The sequence below is a fragment of the Rhineura floridana genome, chromosome 5 (genome assembly GCF_030035675.1).
Source record: "Rhineura floridana isolate rRhiFlo1 chromosome 5, rRhiFlo1.hap2, whole genome shotgun sequence".
NCBI lineage: Eukaryota > Metazoa > Chordata > Lepidosauria > Squamata > Rhineuridae > Rhineura > Rhineura floridana.
This window is the reverse complement of record NC_084484.1, coordinates 97133434-97149176: the sequence shown is the minus strand read 5'-3', so window position 1 is coordinate 97149176 and position 15743 is coordinate 97133434. Positions and strand designations below refer to the sequence as shown.

At 42.7% G+C, this 15743-nt stretch overlaps 1 protein-coding gene across 1 annotated transcript in view; it reads right to left on the bottom strand.

The window, feature by feature from the left end:
- Positions 1 to 15743, bottom strand: part of DSCAM (DS cell adhesion molecule) — a 602142-nt gene that overhangs the window by 227915 nt on the left and 358484 nt on the right. The window contains exons 10-11 of the mRNA XM_061627614.1: positions 14394 to 14513; positions 12822 to 12995 (exon numbers count right to left, since the gene is read on the bottom strand). Of these exons, the coding sequence (XP_061483598.1) occupies positions 12822 to 12995; positions 14394 to 14513 (294 nt within the window). The remainder of the gene's footprint in view (positions 1 to 12821; positions 12996 to 14393; positions 14514 to 15743) is intronic.

The window sequence follows — 15743 nt, the reverse complement described above, 5'->3', positions numbered from 1 at the left end:
TTGTCCATATGATCTTCACTATTATTTAATTATGCTAAAAATAAGAATCTCCTTAACAGTTCACTTGCTTAAGTGGGCATGGGTTTCTGCAGACATCTCATAACATAGGAAGCTGCCTTATACTGAATCAGAACTACAAGTCCATCTAGCTCAGTGCTGTCTACACTGACTGGCAGCAGCTCTCCAGGGTTTCAGACAGGGTGTCTCTCCCAGCCCTACCTGGAGATACCAAGGAATGAACCTAGGACCTTGTGCATGCAAGACAGATGCCCTACAACTGAACTACAGCCTCTTCCCCAGAAGAGGTCCTTAGATCGTAATTGAAAACTTGAAACATTGGTTCTTTCTACTTGTGTACTTTTCTTGTAGCACAAACGGTGTTCAATGCTCAGCCAGCCTTAATGAAGATTTCTTTGCCTCTCGGAATACATTCCCTCAATATCATAGATGAAAATAGGGAGAAAAGGGCCATACATCAGAGGAAGGACATGTGTTTTGCATGCAGAAGGTCTCAAGGTTGGAAACATCTTTTCCTCTCTTCCACTTCATTTTTGCAAGCTATGTCTCCTAATATAATACATTTTTGTATGCTGTTTTCAACATATGTATTCATTTTGTATACACTCTCCCTTACTATTTGCATTTATGTAAACATTGCTTGGTTAGAGAACTGCATTGCAAAATTTGGATAAGTGAGAATTTTGAAGGATGGCTGTGTTTTGGTTCTCATGGTGTTTCAGAAAGTGTGAATTTGACAAATTCAGCTTGAAATGAGAAAGGAATCCAATTTCTCCTCCATCCCTAGTTGATGCCAGAACATGGGACCAGGAATGAGGAGGGAGCTCATAATACAGCTCTCTCCATGCCAGAAGAGTCTAGGGAGGAGGAGAAGTGGAGGCTAAAGAGGCAGCAGACATCTTCAGCAGCTGTGCTACTGTGGTGAGACATACAGAGACAGGTTCCTCCTCCCCATCTCCCCTCAGATCTGTTTGTTAAAGAAATTCTGCAAGAGAAGCAAGGGGAATAACTGGGAAGTCGTTTCTGGCAGGGGAAAGGTGTGGGGTTGTGTGCCTCTGCCCTGAAACACTCCCATCTTATTTTCAAATATGTAGCAGCAGGCTGCAGTAGCTCTGTGGTAAGAGAAAGACACTCTGCACATGCTCAGAGACAGGCTCCCTTATTACTTGTTGGGTTTCCAATTTCTGAACCTCAGTGCTTCCCAACTGTAAAATAAGATTAACATTTTTGTATCTAGCATATTTTCTAGATGCTCAATTACTTAAAACATTACACATGCGTATAATTATGTATATGCCTTGTCTCATTATCTGCTTTGCACAAACTTTATTAGTTCCTGTTTGTGGCACATTTGTAGTCTGAACTGTTGGCCCTGATGACAACACGCCTGCCACTCTCTGTGAGGCTAGAGCCTTGGGCCAATCCCCTGAATTGCCAACCTCCATCTGGGATTTATGAGCAGGGCTGTCCACCACAGGGTCATAGGAAGCTGCCTTATACAGAGTCAAACCATTGGTCCATCTGTACTATCTGTATTGACTGGCAGCAGCTCTTCAGGGTTTCAGATAGGGGTCTCTCCCAGCCCTACCTTGAGATGCCAGGGATTGAGAATTTATTTATTTATTACATTCTTTTACATTTTTTTTTACAAATTTTGACAAAAGTTTATTAACAAATGTAGAAAACTAAACAATGGCCCACAGATTGGAAGCGTTCCATATACATCCCAATTCCAAAGAAAGGGGATCCCAGGGAATGCAGTAATTATCAAACTATTGCCTTAATATCCCAAGCAAGTAAAGGAATGCTCAAGATTCTACAACAAAGACTCTTACCATATATGGAGTGAGAAATGCCAGACATCCAAGCTGGATTTAGAAAGGGAAGAGGCACCAGATATCATATCGCAAACATACACTGGATAATGGAACAGACCAAGGAATTTCAGAAGGAAATCACCCTGTGCTTTATAGATTTCATCAAAGCCTTTGATTGTGTAGATCATGAAAAACTATGGAATGCTTTAAAAGAAATGGGGGTGCCACAGCATCTGATTGGACAAGAGGCTACTGTAAGGACAGAATATGGAGAAACTGATTGGTTCCCAATCACGAAGGGTGTGAGACGAGGTGTATTTTATCACCCTGTTTGTTCAATCTAGACGCAGAACATATATGGAAAGCAGCATTGGACCAAGATGAAGGAGGTGTGAAAATTGGAGGGAGAAATATCAATAATTTAAGATATGCGGATGATACCATACTCTTAGTAGAAACCAGTAATGATTTGAAACGAATGCTGATGAAAATTAAAGAGGAAAGCACAAAAGCAGGACTACAGCTGAACGTCAAAAAGACTAAAGTAATGGCAACAGAAGATTTATGTAATTGTAAAGTTGACAACGAGGACATTGAACTTGTGAAGGATTATCAATACTGGAGGTCGCTGATTCATAGGGTCGCCATAAGTCATAATCAACTTGAAGGCACATAACAACAACAACAACATTTATTACACTTATATCCTGCTCTCCTCCTAGAAGGAGTTCATGCTGGCAAACAAAAACACTAAAAGCATACATACTGTATCTCAAATTCATACATTTGAGACAGGTACCACTTCAAACATCATCACATATTTGCAGCTATTCTTCATGTTTAATGCTCAAATGAAATCTGAGAAATGGCAAAGGATTCTTGCAAGGAGTAGCCAGAGTGTAACCAACATGACAAAGAGGGCAAGAAAGATGTTAATGCCATGACTATCTTGTTGCCACTTCTCTCTATGACCTGACAAGACAGCATCTTCACAGGTCTGACATTACAAACATACTTGGGTAAGAAGCTAGTTTTATTTATTTATTTATTTGACATCTCTCACCTTTGAAAGAAAGGGAAAGATTTAACTTTTCTGTAACAATAACGAGCATACATCCCAACATTTCCAGTTGCTGAAGCTGAAAAACAAGCAAAACTTTTTGGAAAGTTGCAAAGACTAGATTTTTGTGATTAGATGCTGAGGATTCCTCAGGGGAAAACGAGAACAACAATCCTATTTATAAAGCAGGGGGAGATGAGGGCCCTTCAATCAGATATTGAAAAACATGTTCTTCATGTATAATTATAAGAGTTATTCAACTGGTAGCAAGTTGTGAACATGTATTGCTGGTGGTTTTGAAAGGTTTTGATCTTTACATGCATCTTTTTTCAGAGCAGCAAATTACTTCCTGGACTCTCGTGACCTAAAAGATACTACTTAATCGACATTAGTTTCTCAGTTGCTCTATTATAGTTTTTTTAAAAAGCCTCTATTAAGGAACCCAACTGCAGGAGAGGGGGAGAGAAGGTTAGTGGCAAAATATCTGTCAGTCATGTTGCATTTTTGAGAACTCCATTTCTTTCTAACCTTGTCACCCAAAAAACGCTGCTTGTAGCACTTTTCCTTCCTTGCCTCATTCTGAGTACAAGGAGAGGCGGTTAGAGAGTGACCTTGCATAGCTGAGCAAACACATTATGTGGGATCAATTAATGGCTAGCAGAATGAGTCACACTGCGAAGGAGCTTGAGGCTTGCAGTAGTACAGAGATCCCTCAGGACTGGAGCAGGAAAGCTAATATTGGAGGCAGCGGGGAGGTGTGTGTGTGTGTGTGTGTATGTAAGGAAGGAAGCAAGCAAGAAGGAAAATGGCGGAGGAAACCACTACAAAGGAACAATAAAGCAATGAATGAAAGCACAAATGTGGATAAAAGATTTGCAGAACACAACAGAGGTTCTTATTACTATTGCCTATGAAACCTTAATCATATGCCTATTGATCCCCAAACTGCCTTTAATGTATGCTAAAGATAGTTCCATTCAAACAGTGCATGTTTTAAGTGCTTGTTCAAATGCAAGACTGAATGTGTATGTGTGTGTGTGTGTGCGTGTTGTGGAGGAAGGTGGAGAGGAAGGGGGTTCATGGCATGCATGTATATGTTTGTTATCTCAGAGCCAGAGGAGCTTTCATTAGATTCAAACAGTAACTGACTCTCCAGAGAGGCTGCTGCTCTTATTTGATAAGGGATGCTCTTTTATCACACATGAAACTGCATGGCATGATCAGACAAAGACTGTGTATAGCTGTCAACCAAGGAGAAGCTAGGGTGGATTTTTTTTGTACCTGATTACCAAAAGGCACTGCATTATTATTAATCTACAACTGGCCTGTTAACAGTTGCCTTGGAAAACTAGTACTCAGCCTGAATTTTTTTAAAAAAAGGTAGTAATTCCTTATATTTGTGTGCCTTGTGCATCATATTGGTCAGTTCAGAATGAATTAGGATAAAAAGACCTTTCATTACTGGGCAAGTTCTGCAAAAGAACCCCCCCCTCCCACTGGGGTGATAATATCGGCATGCCATGGAAGACCTGCCTTAAATCTTCATAAAGCCTTTATGTTCAGCAGTACATAGGATTCAATATCTTTCAACAGGGCAAATGGCCAGGCAAGGCCAGTGCAAGACTTCAGGGGGTCCTTGCCACAATTTTGTCAATGGAACTTCACCCACCCAAACACCTCCCACCCCCACTTCCACCAGTGCAGCCACATGTGGTTTTTTTAACCTGCCACAGCAGCAGCAGCAGCAGCAACACACACTATCACCCTCCTTGCCTGGCCCCCAGACAACATTTTAGTATTGGGCAGGCAGTGTTGCTCCTTTTGAACCAGAGCCAGTTTGGTTTCCCATGCCCTGGTCTATAGATTTCCTAGGTCTATAGGCCAGGGCATTGCATTTTGGGTAAATTAAAATGATGACTGGCCACTGCAGATGAGAACTGAGCTTGGCTTCAGTTCTAAAACAGCACCACAGCTAGCCCAACACCCAGCAAGGGGGTAGTAAGCAGCTCAGCCAGGTCAGACTGGGCCCCTCGGCCACTGCCAAATCCAGCCTACCGCAGGCCATTCCTGTAGCCAGGTTTTACTTCCCCTCTATTTTATCATACACATTTAGTTATTACATGTGCATCCTGTCTTCCATGACAGAACTCAAGGCAGCATATTTTGGGTTCCCAGATAATCTCCCATCCAGGCACTGATGGGCCCCAGCTGAGAGTAGCTTCAGCAAGTCAATCGCAAGCTGAATATGAGTCAGCAGTGTGGCATGGCTGCAAAAAAGTTAAATGTGATTTTAGATTGCATGAATAGAACTGTTAGGGGGAATGTAAGCTGGGCAGTTAATGTGTGTAACAACTATTACACACATTCACCAGCTCTCCTGGAGAACACGCACATAATCCACCCACAAAGAGGGAATTGTGCACATTTCCTGGTCAATATACACTATCTCCAACCGGTCTTGGGGAATGTGCATATCTCATCTGAATTTTGTACATTCTCCAGGCAATATGCAATCTCTGGTCATTCTACATAGTCTCTAGGAAATATGGCTTTTTAAAACATATCTCTAGTTCAGAAGTGTGCAATCTGCACACCATGGGTTGCTTCTGGCTCAGTGCCTAATCTTACATGGTCCACAACATACTCTTCAATGGTCAACCAGGAAGTGAGAAGAAGAGAACAAAAAAGTTGGAGATTACGCACTTAAATAAATAAATTTATATCCTGCCTTTCCTCCTGAAGGGAGTTTGGGGCAGGATGTTGCCCACAGAATGTACAAAATGCAGTAAAGATATGCACATTCCTAAAGGCCTATGGAGATGGTGCATATTGACTGGAGGATGTACAAAATTCAGGCCTATTGGAGAGTATGCATATTGGTCAGGAAATGTGCACAATTCTCTCTTCAAGGGCAGATTACGTGCAAATTCTCCATGAGGCATGGTGAATGTGCACAATGGCCAGCTGTTATGCACATTAACCGCCCAATTTACAATTCCCCTAACAGAACTATAGTTTTCAAATTATTCTACTTTATTTTGTACAAGGCAGACCTTAATCCGACTACTGCATCCAGTTTAGGGCACTGCACTTTAATAAGGATGCACTGAACTGGAGCAGGTTCAGAAGGGAAGACAAAGAAATATTGGCAGTGGTATGGAAAAGAAGTACTATGAGGAAAAGATGAAGAAACTTGGTATGTTTAGTCTGGAGACAATAAGACTAAGAGGGGAGACAGGATACCACTCTTCAAATAACTGAAAGTCCAGAGGATGGGACTAGTTTTATCTAGCTTAAATTACAGAAGGGTAGATTTTGGCTGAACATCTGAGAAACATCTGATGATGGAACTAGTTATATGAGGGGCTGGTGGTCTCTCTCGCTGGAGGTCTTTACGTAGAGGCTGGGCAGGACACAGCTATCTGTTGGAGATGCTCTAGCTCTGGATTTCTTATACTACACAGGGGATGGACTAGATGGCCTACAGGACCCTTCCAACTCGATGATTCTATGAGGTTGCTGCACCATGTGCCTTGAAACCATAACCCTAGTCTGGCTATTTGGTTCATAAATACAATCCTATTAAGTGGGGCAACAACCCTGTCATAGGAATTGTTCGTCACCTTCATCTGCTCAGTCAATCAAATTATAGAGCAACCCTCAGCAAAACCTTCCATAGCCTATATTCTTTTATATACTAGATTTGTTGGCCATATAACTCTCCTTACTTTTAATGAGATTCAAAAGAGTTCAGTAACACTGTGGTAGGTCATCACCTGACTGACACACTGAAATGTTGCATTACTTGATGCTAGGCCCAGCTCTCAGGACACCAGAAATCCACTGAAACATTCCTTACACAGGATTCCCACAAGGTAATCTGCAGGAACCTATTTTTGACCCTTCAATAAAAGACAAGAGTAGAGCTTCTGGTTAAAGATTTCCAAGAATCAATCAGGAAGGGTTTGGGATTGGATAAACTAATCACACTATTTTATTCTCCTTTCCAAGAAAGGAAACACATCACTTATGTAACATCCTTTGCAATCAAATAAAGGACAACAATTGAAGCAAAAAAAATCATAACTGGCCCTTCAATCTAGAGGCTCAGTGTTGATTCACAAGGTCAGAGTTCAAATTATTCTTTAAAAGAGAGAAAGAGTAAAGAAAGTAGTATGTAGCTTGAAAGCATGAGCAACACCTCCAGTAGTGTAGTGGCAAATTTAGAAGTCCAGCATCTCTTCATGAGCGATCAGGATTGGCCTCACAGGCCAAATTTGACAGGTGACTGGGGGCATTCATCTGTCAATCACATGACATCATTATTCAACCAACTTATCAAAACCCCTTCCAGGGGGTTCCCAAGCCACAACATCCTGTTGGCAATCAAGGACTTGGAAATCACTGCACATGGGGCATTGCTAGCCCTGTGCTTGGCACTTCCCAAAGCACCAAATATAGAGCTAGCAAAGTGATTGTTTCTCCCTTCCCCATGGATGGTGGGAACAAAGAAGATCGTATGTTACAGGCATTGCTGCCTGAAAGAAAGGTACCCCTCACGGGTGATCTGCAAAAAGCATGTTTCTTTCCCCTATGTTTTCAGATCAGCTGAGAGAAGGACTTGTCTCACATACATGATGCCTGTAAATATAAGGCACATTGCTTGACAAGTGTTTCTTTCTCCTTGCACAGACTCACTGTAGCCAAAACAGATGGTGCACAGGGAGAGAGAGAAAGAGAGCTAAGAAGATTATATTAGACAGGTGCCATCTCTGTTATCTTTTCGGCACCTACTGAAGATCTTCCTCTTTCAACAAGCCTTTTAAGTTGAGACCTTATCCCAGTCTGTGTCTGTGTTGGAATTGCTTTTTAATATGTTTTTTTTTTTAAAAAAGATGTTTTTAAAGCTTTTAAAAAATGTTTTTAAAGATGTTTTGTTTTAATATATTTTAAAGTACGTTTTTATGATGTTTTAAAGTGTTTTTAGTGCTTTTGTTTAGTGTTGTCCTGGGCTCCTACTGGGAGGAAGGGCAGGATATAAATAAATAAATAAAGAGTGGGTGGAGAGTGAGGTGAGGTGGCATTTCCTCACAAGGAAGGGGTCAAAGGAAGGCTGAAGAAAGGGAGAAGGAAGATTGCCTATAAAATATAAGGAGAATTGCTTGTAAAGCATTTCTTTTCCCCTCGATTGTGCTTTTTGCAGATTGCCTGTGAGAAAGTGGAGGGGGGAGGAGAGAGACAGTGCCTCATGGAGAGTGGGGGAAGACAGAAAGAGCAAAGGACTAAGATGAATGAGGCTGCCTGTATTGTACAAGGAGAAGAAACCTGCTTTTTGTAGATCAGCTGTGAGAAGTGATGTCTGTAAAATACCCCCACTCTTCTTAGCCCTTTGTCTCTCTCCCGAAACCTCCACTTTCTCTCATACAATCTGCAAAAAGCACTGAGGGAGAAAAAATGCTTTACAAACAATGCACCTTGTTTTTTACAAGCAGCCTTCCCTCTTTCAGCCTTCCTTCCCTCGCCCCCCTTCTCTGTGAGAAAACTCTGCTTTTCTTCACTCTTAGCCCCATCCTCCCTCCCCCCCCCCGTGTGGCTGTCTTCAGCTATCATTCATATTGGCTGTTTGAAAGCCTTTCATTTTAGCAAGATTCTGATGCAAACCCCATCTTAAATATTTATTTATTTATTTATTTATTTTATTTATTAAATTTATATACCGCCCGACTAGCGATAGCTCTCTGGGCGGTGAACATAAAATAGCATAAAAATACAATGAATAACAAAATAATATTAAAATACAATCAACAATACAATAAACATTTTTAAAATTAGATCAATGTAACTTAAAATGCTTCAGAGAATAGGAAGGTTTTGACCTGGCGCCGGAAGGAAAGCAGAGTCGGCGCCAGGCGTACTTCCTCAGGGAGACTGTTCCATAGTTCGGGGGCCACCACTGAGAAGGCCCTAGATCTTGTCATCACCCTCCGGGCCTCCCTGTGAGTTGGAACCCGGAGGAGGGCCTTCGTAGCAGAACGTAGTGCACGGGCCGGTTCATATCGGAAGAGGCGTTCCGCAAGGTATCGTGGTCCCGCACCGTATAAGGCTTTATAGGTTAATACCAACACTTTGAATCTAGCCCGGAAACATATTGGCAACCAGTGCAAGCTGGCCAGAACAGGTGTTATATGCTCGGACCGCTTGGTCCTTGTCAGCAATCTGGCCGCCGCATTTTGCACTAGTTGTAGCTTCCGAACTGTCTTCAAAGGTAGCCCTACGTAAAGCGCATTACAGTAATCCAAACGTGAGGTTACCAGAGCATGTACCACTGACGTAAGGTCCTCTTTACTCAAATAGGGACGTAGCTGGGCTACCAACCGAAGTTGGTAAAACGCATTCCTAACCACCGAGGCTACTTGAGCCTCAAGTGAGAGGGAAGAGTCTAAAAAGACTCCCAGACTACGAACCCGGTCCTTTAGGGGGAGTGTAACCCCGTCCAGGACAGGGTATATATCCACCATCCGATCAGAGAACCCGTCCACCAACAGCATCTCAGTCTTGTCTGGATTGAGCTTCAGTTTGTTAACTCTCATCCAGTCCATTGTCGAGGCCAGGCAACGGTTCAGCAAATCGACAGCCTCACCTGAAGAAGATGAAAAGGAGAAGTAGAGCTGCGTGTCATCAGCATACTGATGACAACGCACTCCAAAACTCCTGATGACCTCTCCCAACGGCTTCATGTAGATATTAAAAAGCAGGGGGGACAAAACTGACCCCTGCGGGACCCCATATTGGAGAGCCCGCGGTGTCGAGCAATGTTCCCCAAGCACTACCTTCTGGAGACGACCCGCCAAGTAGGAGCGGAACCACTGCCAAGCAGTACCTCCAACTCCCAACTCCGCGAGCCTCTCCAGAAGGATACCATGGTCGATGGTATCAAAAGCCGCTGAGAGATCAAGGAGAATCAACAGAGTTACACTCCCTCTGTCTCTTTCCCGACATAGGTCATCGTACAGGGCGACCAAGGCTGTCTCAGTGCCAAAACCGGGCCTAAAACCCGATTGAAATGGATCTAGATAATCAGTTTCATCCAATAGCGCCTGGAGCTGGCCAGCAACCACCCGTTCCAAGACCTTGCCCAGGAATGGAACATTCGCCACTGGCCTGTAGCTGTTAAAATTGTCTGGGTCCAAGGAAGACTTTTTCAGGAGTGGTCTCACCACTGCCTCTTTCAGACAGCCCGGGACCACTCCCTCTCGTAAAGAGGCATTTATCACTTCCTTGGCCCAGCTACCTGTTCCATTCCTGCTAGTTTTTATCAGCCAGGAGGGGCAAGGATCCAGTACCGAAGTGGTTGCACGTACCTGTCCAAGCACCTTGTCCACATCCTCGAGTTGAACCAACTGAAGCTCATCCAACAAAACAGGACAAGACTGTGCTCCGGACACCTCACTAGGATCTACTGCTATAACTTGAGAGTCTAGGTCCCGGCGGATACATGAGATCTTATTCTGGAAGTGATCAGCAAACTGATTACAGCGGGCCTCCGATGATTCCACCGTGTCCGGAGGGTTTGAATGGAGAAGCCCCCGGACAACTCGAAAGAGCTCCGCTGGGCGGCAAAGAGATGATTTAATAGTGGCAGCAAAATGATGTTTTTTAGCTGCCTTCACTGCTCCTACATAGAGCTTAGTCGAAGCACTAACCAGCGCATAATTGTATCCGTCGGGAGTTCGTCTCCATTTCCGCTCAAGCCTCCTCCTATCTTGCTTCATCGCTCTCAGCTCCGGAGTATACCATGGAGCTGTATGAGCTCTACACAGGAGAGGGCGTGCAGGAGCGATCGTGTTTACAGCCCGGGTCATCTCCGTATTCCACAGAGCGACCAGGGCTTCAGCAGGAGCGCCAGTCCTATCAGCCGGAAAATCCCCCAGAGCCCTTTGAAAACCTTCAGGATCCATTAATCTCCGGGGGCGGACCATTTTAATAAGTCCCCCACCCTTGCAGAGGGAAGAGGTTACTGAAAGTCTAAACTTCAGCAAGCAGTGGTCTGTCCATGACAAAGGGAGTGTTGTAAAACTCCCCACATCCAGATCACTTTCCCCATGCTCAGTAGCAAAAACAAGGTCTAGAGTGTGCCCCGATACATGTGTTGGACCACTAACATATTGAGACAGCCCCATGGCTGTCATGGAAGCCATGAAGTCCTGAGCCGCGCCAGACAAAGTGGTCTCGGCATGAATGTTGAAATCCCCCAGTACTATTAGTCTGGGGGACCTCAACAATATATCCGAGACCACTTCCGCCAGCTCAGTTAGGGAAGCCATTGGGCAGCAAGGTGGGCGGTACACCAAAAGGATTCCCAGCCTGTCCCTCTGGCCCAACACAAGGTGCAAACACTCCAGGCCAGTAACTGAATGAACATGGTGCTTGGTGAGTGAGATGGAACTCTTATAGACGACAGCAACCCCACCTCCCCGACCCTCAGATCTACCATGATGCTGGACCAGGTGCCCCGGTGGGCAGAGCTGAGAGAGACCAACTCCTCCCTGCTCACCCACCCAGGTCTCGGTTATACATGCCAGATCGGCTGCCTCATCCACAATCAAATCGTGGACGAGGGAGGTTTTATTATATACCGATCTGGCATTTAATAACAGCAACTGGAGATCTGAGAGTTGGCTGATAGGACTACCAACGACCTTGCGGGTGTGGGAAGGACCGGAACAAATCAGGCTTGGCTGTCCCTCTTCTTAGTAAACTTTCCTCTCTTAACTTCTGTTGACTCTCTCCCTCCTGGTGTTTTTCTCCTCCCCACAACAATAGATGGTGGGAGCCAATTAGCATGCAAGGAGATTCATACTGACTGCTGATTAGCTGTAGTGGCTCCTGACCTTGCTGGATTCTTCAGCTCTCCTAAGGCAAAAGGAAAGGGCATGGCTTTTAAACGCATGCATACACTCCACATTCGGGAATTGCTGTGGCTTGATTGGCGGTACAGCAGACAGAGGAACTCTGGCAGGGGGCTAGTTGCAAAAATAGTAACAGAGCTGTATCCCAGAGCGTCCCCCCAGGAAAACATACCTGGGCACATCAACACAAATTCAACAGGCTAAACTGCAGAAGCAACAACACTGTGGCATGCCTCAGTCCTACATTCTGCAAGGCAACTGTGTGAATGAAGAAATAAAGCTCTTCCCCATTCATGTGTTCAGTGGAAACCTATGCACACATTTTTGCTGAATTAGTAAAATGTGGAAGCTAACCATTCCCCCTCCCTTTTTGAATTATGACTTTGAGAAATCTGGCTATTTACTATGAATGGACTAGTAAATGCAGAACAAAGGATGTATACTATTGTTAGAAGTCATCCGTTCTCAAAGTGATTGAAATAGTTGTCCATTGCTCTCCCTGACGTAACATGAGCAAAGAAAACTAATATATATTGCTAGAAAAAGAAAAAAAAACCCTCCATTTTGTTAATCACAATAACAGAATCGTTACAGAGATCGAGAGCAAGTTCTGTTTGTTGCTTTTAAAACTCTCTCTCTCCTCATCCCATGAAAACATTCTCAAGCACTTTGCAGTGACTTGAATCAACTTAATCTGAATTTACTGTGCCACTGTAATACAGAAAGTGACTCATTGTACTCAAAGGCAGCCTTCCCCAACCTAGTGCCCTTCAGATATTTTCAACTACAATTCACATTCTAAAGAGTCTCCAAAGGTATAATCTTCCCCCAGAAGTTCATTGGCATGAACCATTATGCATTTAATCTTCCTCCAGCTATACCCATCTGATTCTGCTGTTGCAACAATAAAGTGTAACTATGTCTCAGTGTGAAAGCAAATTTTATTTTAGCACAGGAGATGACAGATATGCCTTTGCAAATTAATAGTTATTACTTGGATCAGGAATAAATTCTTACTTTTAACAGTGAGGTACATGGACTTGCTGACGTCAGCCCCCACATCATTGCTGACCTTGCAGAGGTAGTATCCGCTATCTTCCTCCAACACATGCTTGATCAACAAGGAGCCATTTGTGAGAAGCTGGATACGCCCATTCAAGGCAATTGGCTGGAACTGGGGGACTCCAGCACCTAATGTAAGAATAAAAGATGAATCAGAAGTCTGAAAGAAGACGAAAGAGAGTAACTGACACAGCATTGGCTGTCAGCTTCCTCTTATAGAGCTTAGCAGAAAAGAGGATGGGGGCAAAACTGGAATTAATTGGCTCTGCTTGCCATTGGCTCTAGTTCCACCCACTGCTGGCTTCTCTGCCCTCCACCCTAGCAGTCTCAATGGGCAGTGACACTGTTTAGAAGGAAGGAGATAGCAGACCTAACAGAAGTGGCAGCTAAAGAAGCAGACAAAAGAATGACGGAATCAGGTAGCCTAACAAATGAGGCTGAAGCAAACAAGGGCCAAGTGTGCTCCCATAACTTCTGGATCACAGGAAGTACGATCCTCCATTTTATCAGATGTGGGAAGAAACCAGTGGAAGCAGCTCCCACACTTATGAAATGGCCTCTGGTTCTATCCTCCTGGTGTGCTGTGGAATGTTCCTGTGAAAAGAACTAGGACTGCTGCCCATGTGGTTCTTCCATCTTGACATTTCCAAAGTGGTGTGAAAGAAATCACAGGAATCAGCTCCTAATCCATGTAAATAAACTTCATGTGCCCTTGTGCAAATTAGCTTTAATACCAGATATGCTATAAAGATAATTCGGAAGAAGACACCATCTATCAGGCACTCCCTTTTAATTTTTTAAAAAATGTATCTGTCAATTTCATATGCTTAGCTAGAATCAAGGCCAGAATTAATACTCATTATATGAACAGAAAACAATGCATTAGTTAACTCATAAACTAAATTATTGCGTGTGCTAAAGCTGCCTGACCTTTCAACATGCTGAAAGGTTATGACTGACTATGCTACCCATGGATTTATTTGACTTTTTAAAATAAAATTTAAAAAATCAGTTTAGTTGGTACCAATCATGGGTACTTGAAATCAGGACAACACTGTTCCCTTTCCGATTGTATATAAACACGAGAATCAGTGACTTTTGCCCATCAGCACTGCAGATTTATTAGTTTAAGTCTGGTAATTCTACAAGGCACACAAAGGTCTGAATTACTTCTCTAAGCTGTGTATGTAATCTTAAATGTAACACAAGAGTCTCCAGATAATCCATTTATTTTATTTACGTTTCGGTTTATTGTTTGTATTGCTTACAAATATTCAATAAAAAACTATATATATATATTTAAAAAGCCAGAACTTCCACTGGGCTAGCATAAGACTTTTGTGGGAACCCAATTAGACCTTTGATTCAGTACAAGGTAATCTCTTGTGAGAATCCTGACTGCATTAAAATGAATAAATCACATGATTTCAGGAAAGGACTAGAGTTGCTGAATTCAGTTCAGTAAAGGGTTCTTAAATTACAGGATCAATTCATCCTTAGAATTAAATTATCATTGTGGGCAAATACCTTTTGAGTACTTCCAGACAATTGTAGGGACAGGATAGCCTTCTGCAGAGCAGTTGAGGATCACAGCTTTCCCATAAATCCCATCTTGATCACTTGGCTGAACCACAAATCTAGGAGGAACTGAAAGGGAACGAGGTAAAACAAAGAAGGGCCACAGTGATTTGCATAGCCAGAAAGAAATTTGTAATGTCTACAAATTATTAAGTGTTTTTCAAGAACTTAGACAGATGCAAAATATACAGATAACTTTCAAGATAGCCAGTGTGGCCTAGCGGGCAGAAAGCTGGACAGATCTGGTTTGAAAACCTTTCCCAGCTATGAAGCTCACTGAGTAACCACTGGAAATAGCAAAATGGACAGTTGTTACACCTTACCCAGGCTATCTGAACCCATGTTGCCAGACCATAAGGTTAATTTAGAGATGGGGAGAAATGGAGGGCAGAGTGTTGCCTTATATTTGTTTATATTTTATTTAACGAAATTGATATACTGCTTGAATGTAAAAATATCTAAGTGGTTTACAAAAAACACTAAAATTATCAATAAAAGAGTTAAAAACAAGTCACTAAAACATATTTAAAACAACTAAAACAGCTACGAACTAAAACAAAAACAAAAACAGATCAATCTAAGCAGGCAGCAAAAGGAATACAGCGAAGGTGCCTACCTGATGTCAACAGGCTGGGAGTTCCAAAGAGGAGGTGTTGCCACATTAAAAGAAGTGTTTCTTACAAGTGAGGAAAGAGTATCATGTGGCACCTGTAACAGTGCCTGTTCCACAGATTGAAGTGCATGAGTGGGCACATCAAGGGCAAACCTGTAGCCAACCTTCCTTGTTATGTAGGGCAGCCACATTTCTAGGTGTGGCAGCTACCTATCTAGGTGGGGCACTGTGGAGAGCAGAGGTGCACAGCACTAGCCAATCATGTCCCCCACCCCACTGGTGTGAGAGGCAGGCCAAGGGAAGGGAAAGAGATTGACCTTCTCCATCACTCCTTCTCCATCCAGAGTAGGGATGGAATCCATTGGCTGATGCCAGTTCAAAAGCATTCCATCAACCTAACAGGCTGGCATCGATTTGAGTTTGTTATGTATCTGCTAGCCAATGCTTTTACCTATCCATTTTTTTTTTGCTCGAGAAAAATATTGATATAAATATTGACATTTTAAAAGGAAAGATCAATATTTTGAGGGAAATATCAATATTTCATTTGAAAATATCAATATTCTGCAGAAAATATCAATATTTTAAAAAGAAATATAAATAAATTATTCTTAAAATCAGTATTTTAGAGGTGGATTTTTTTTTTAAAAAAAATCAGAAATAACTGCAGAAATTCTCTAAATTAA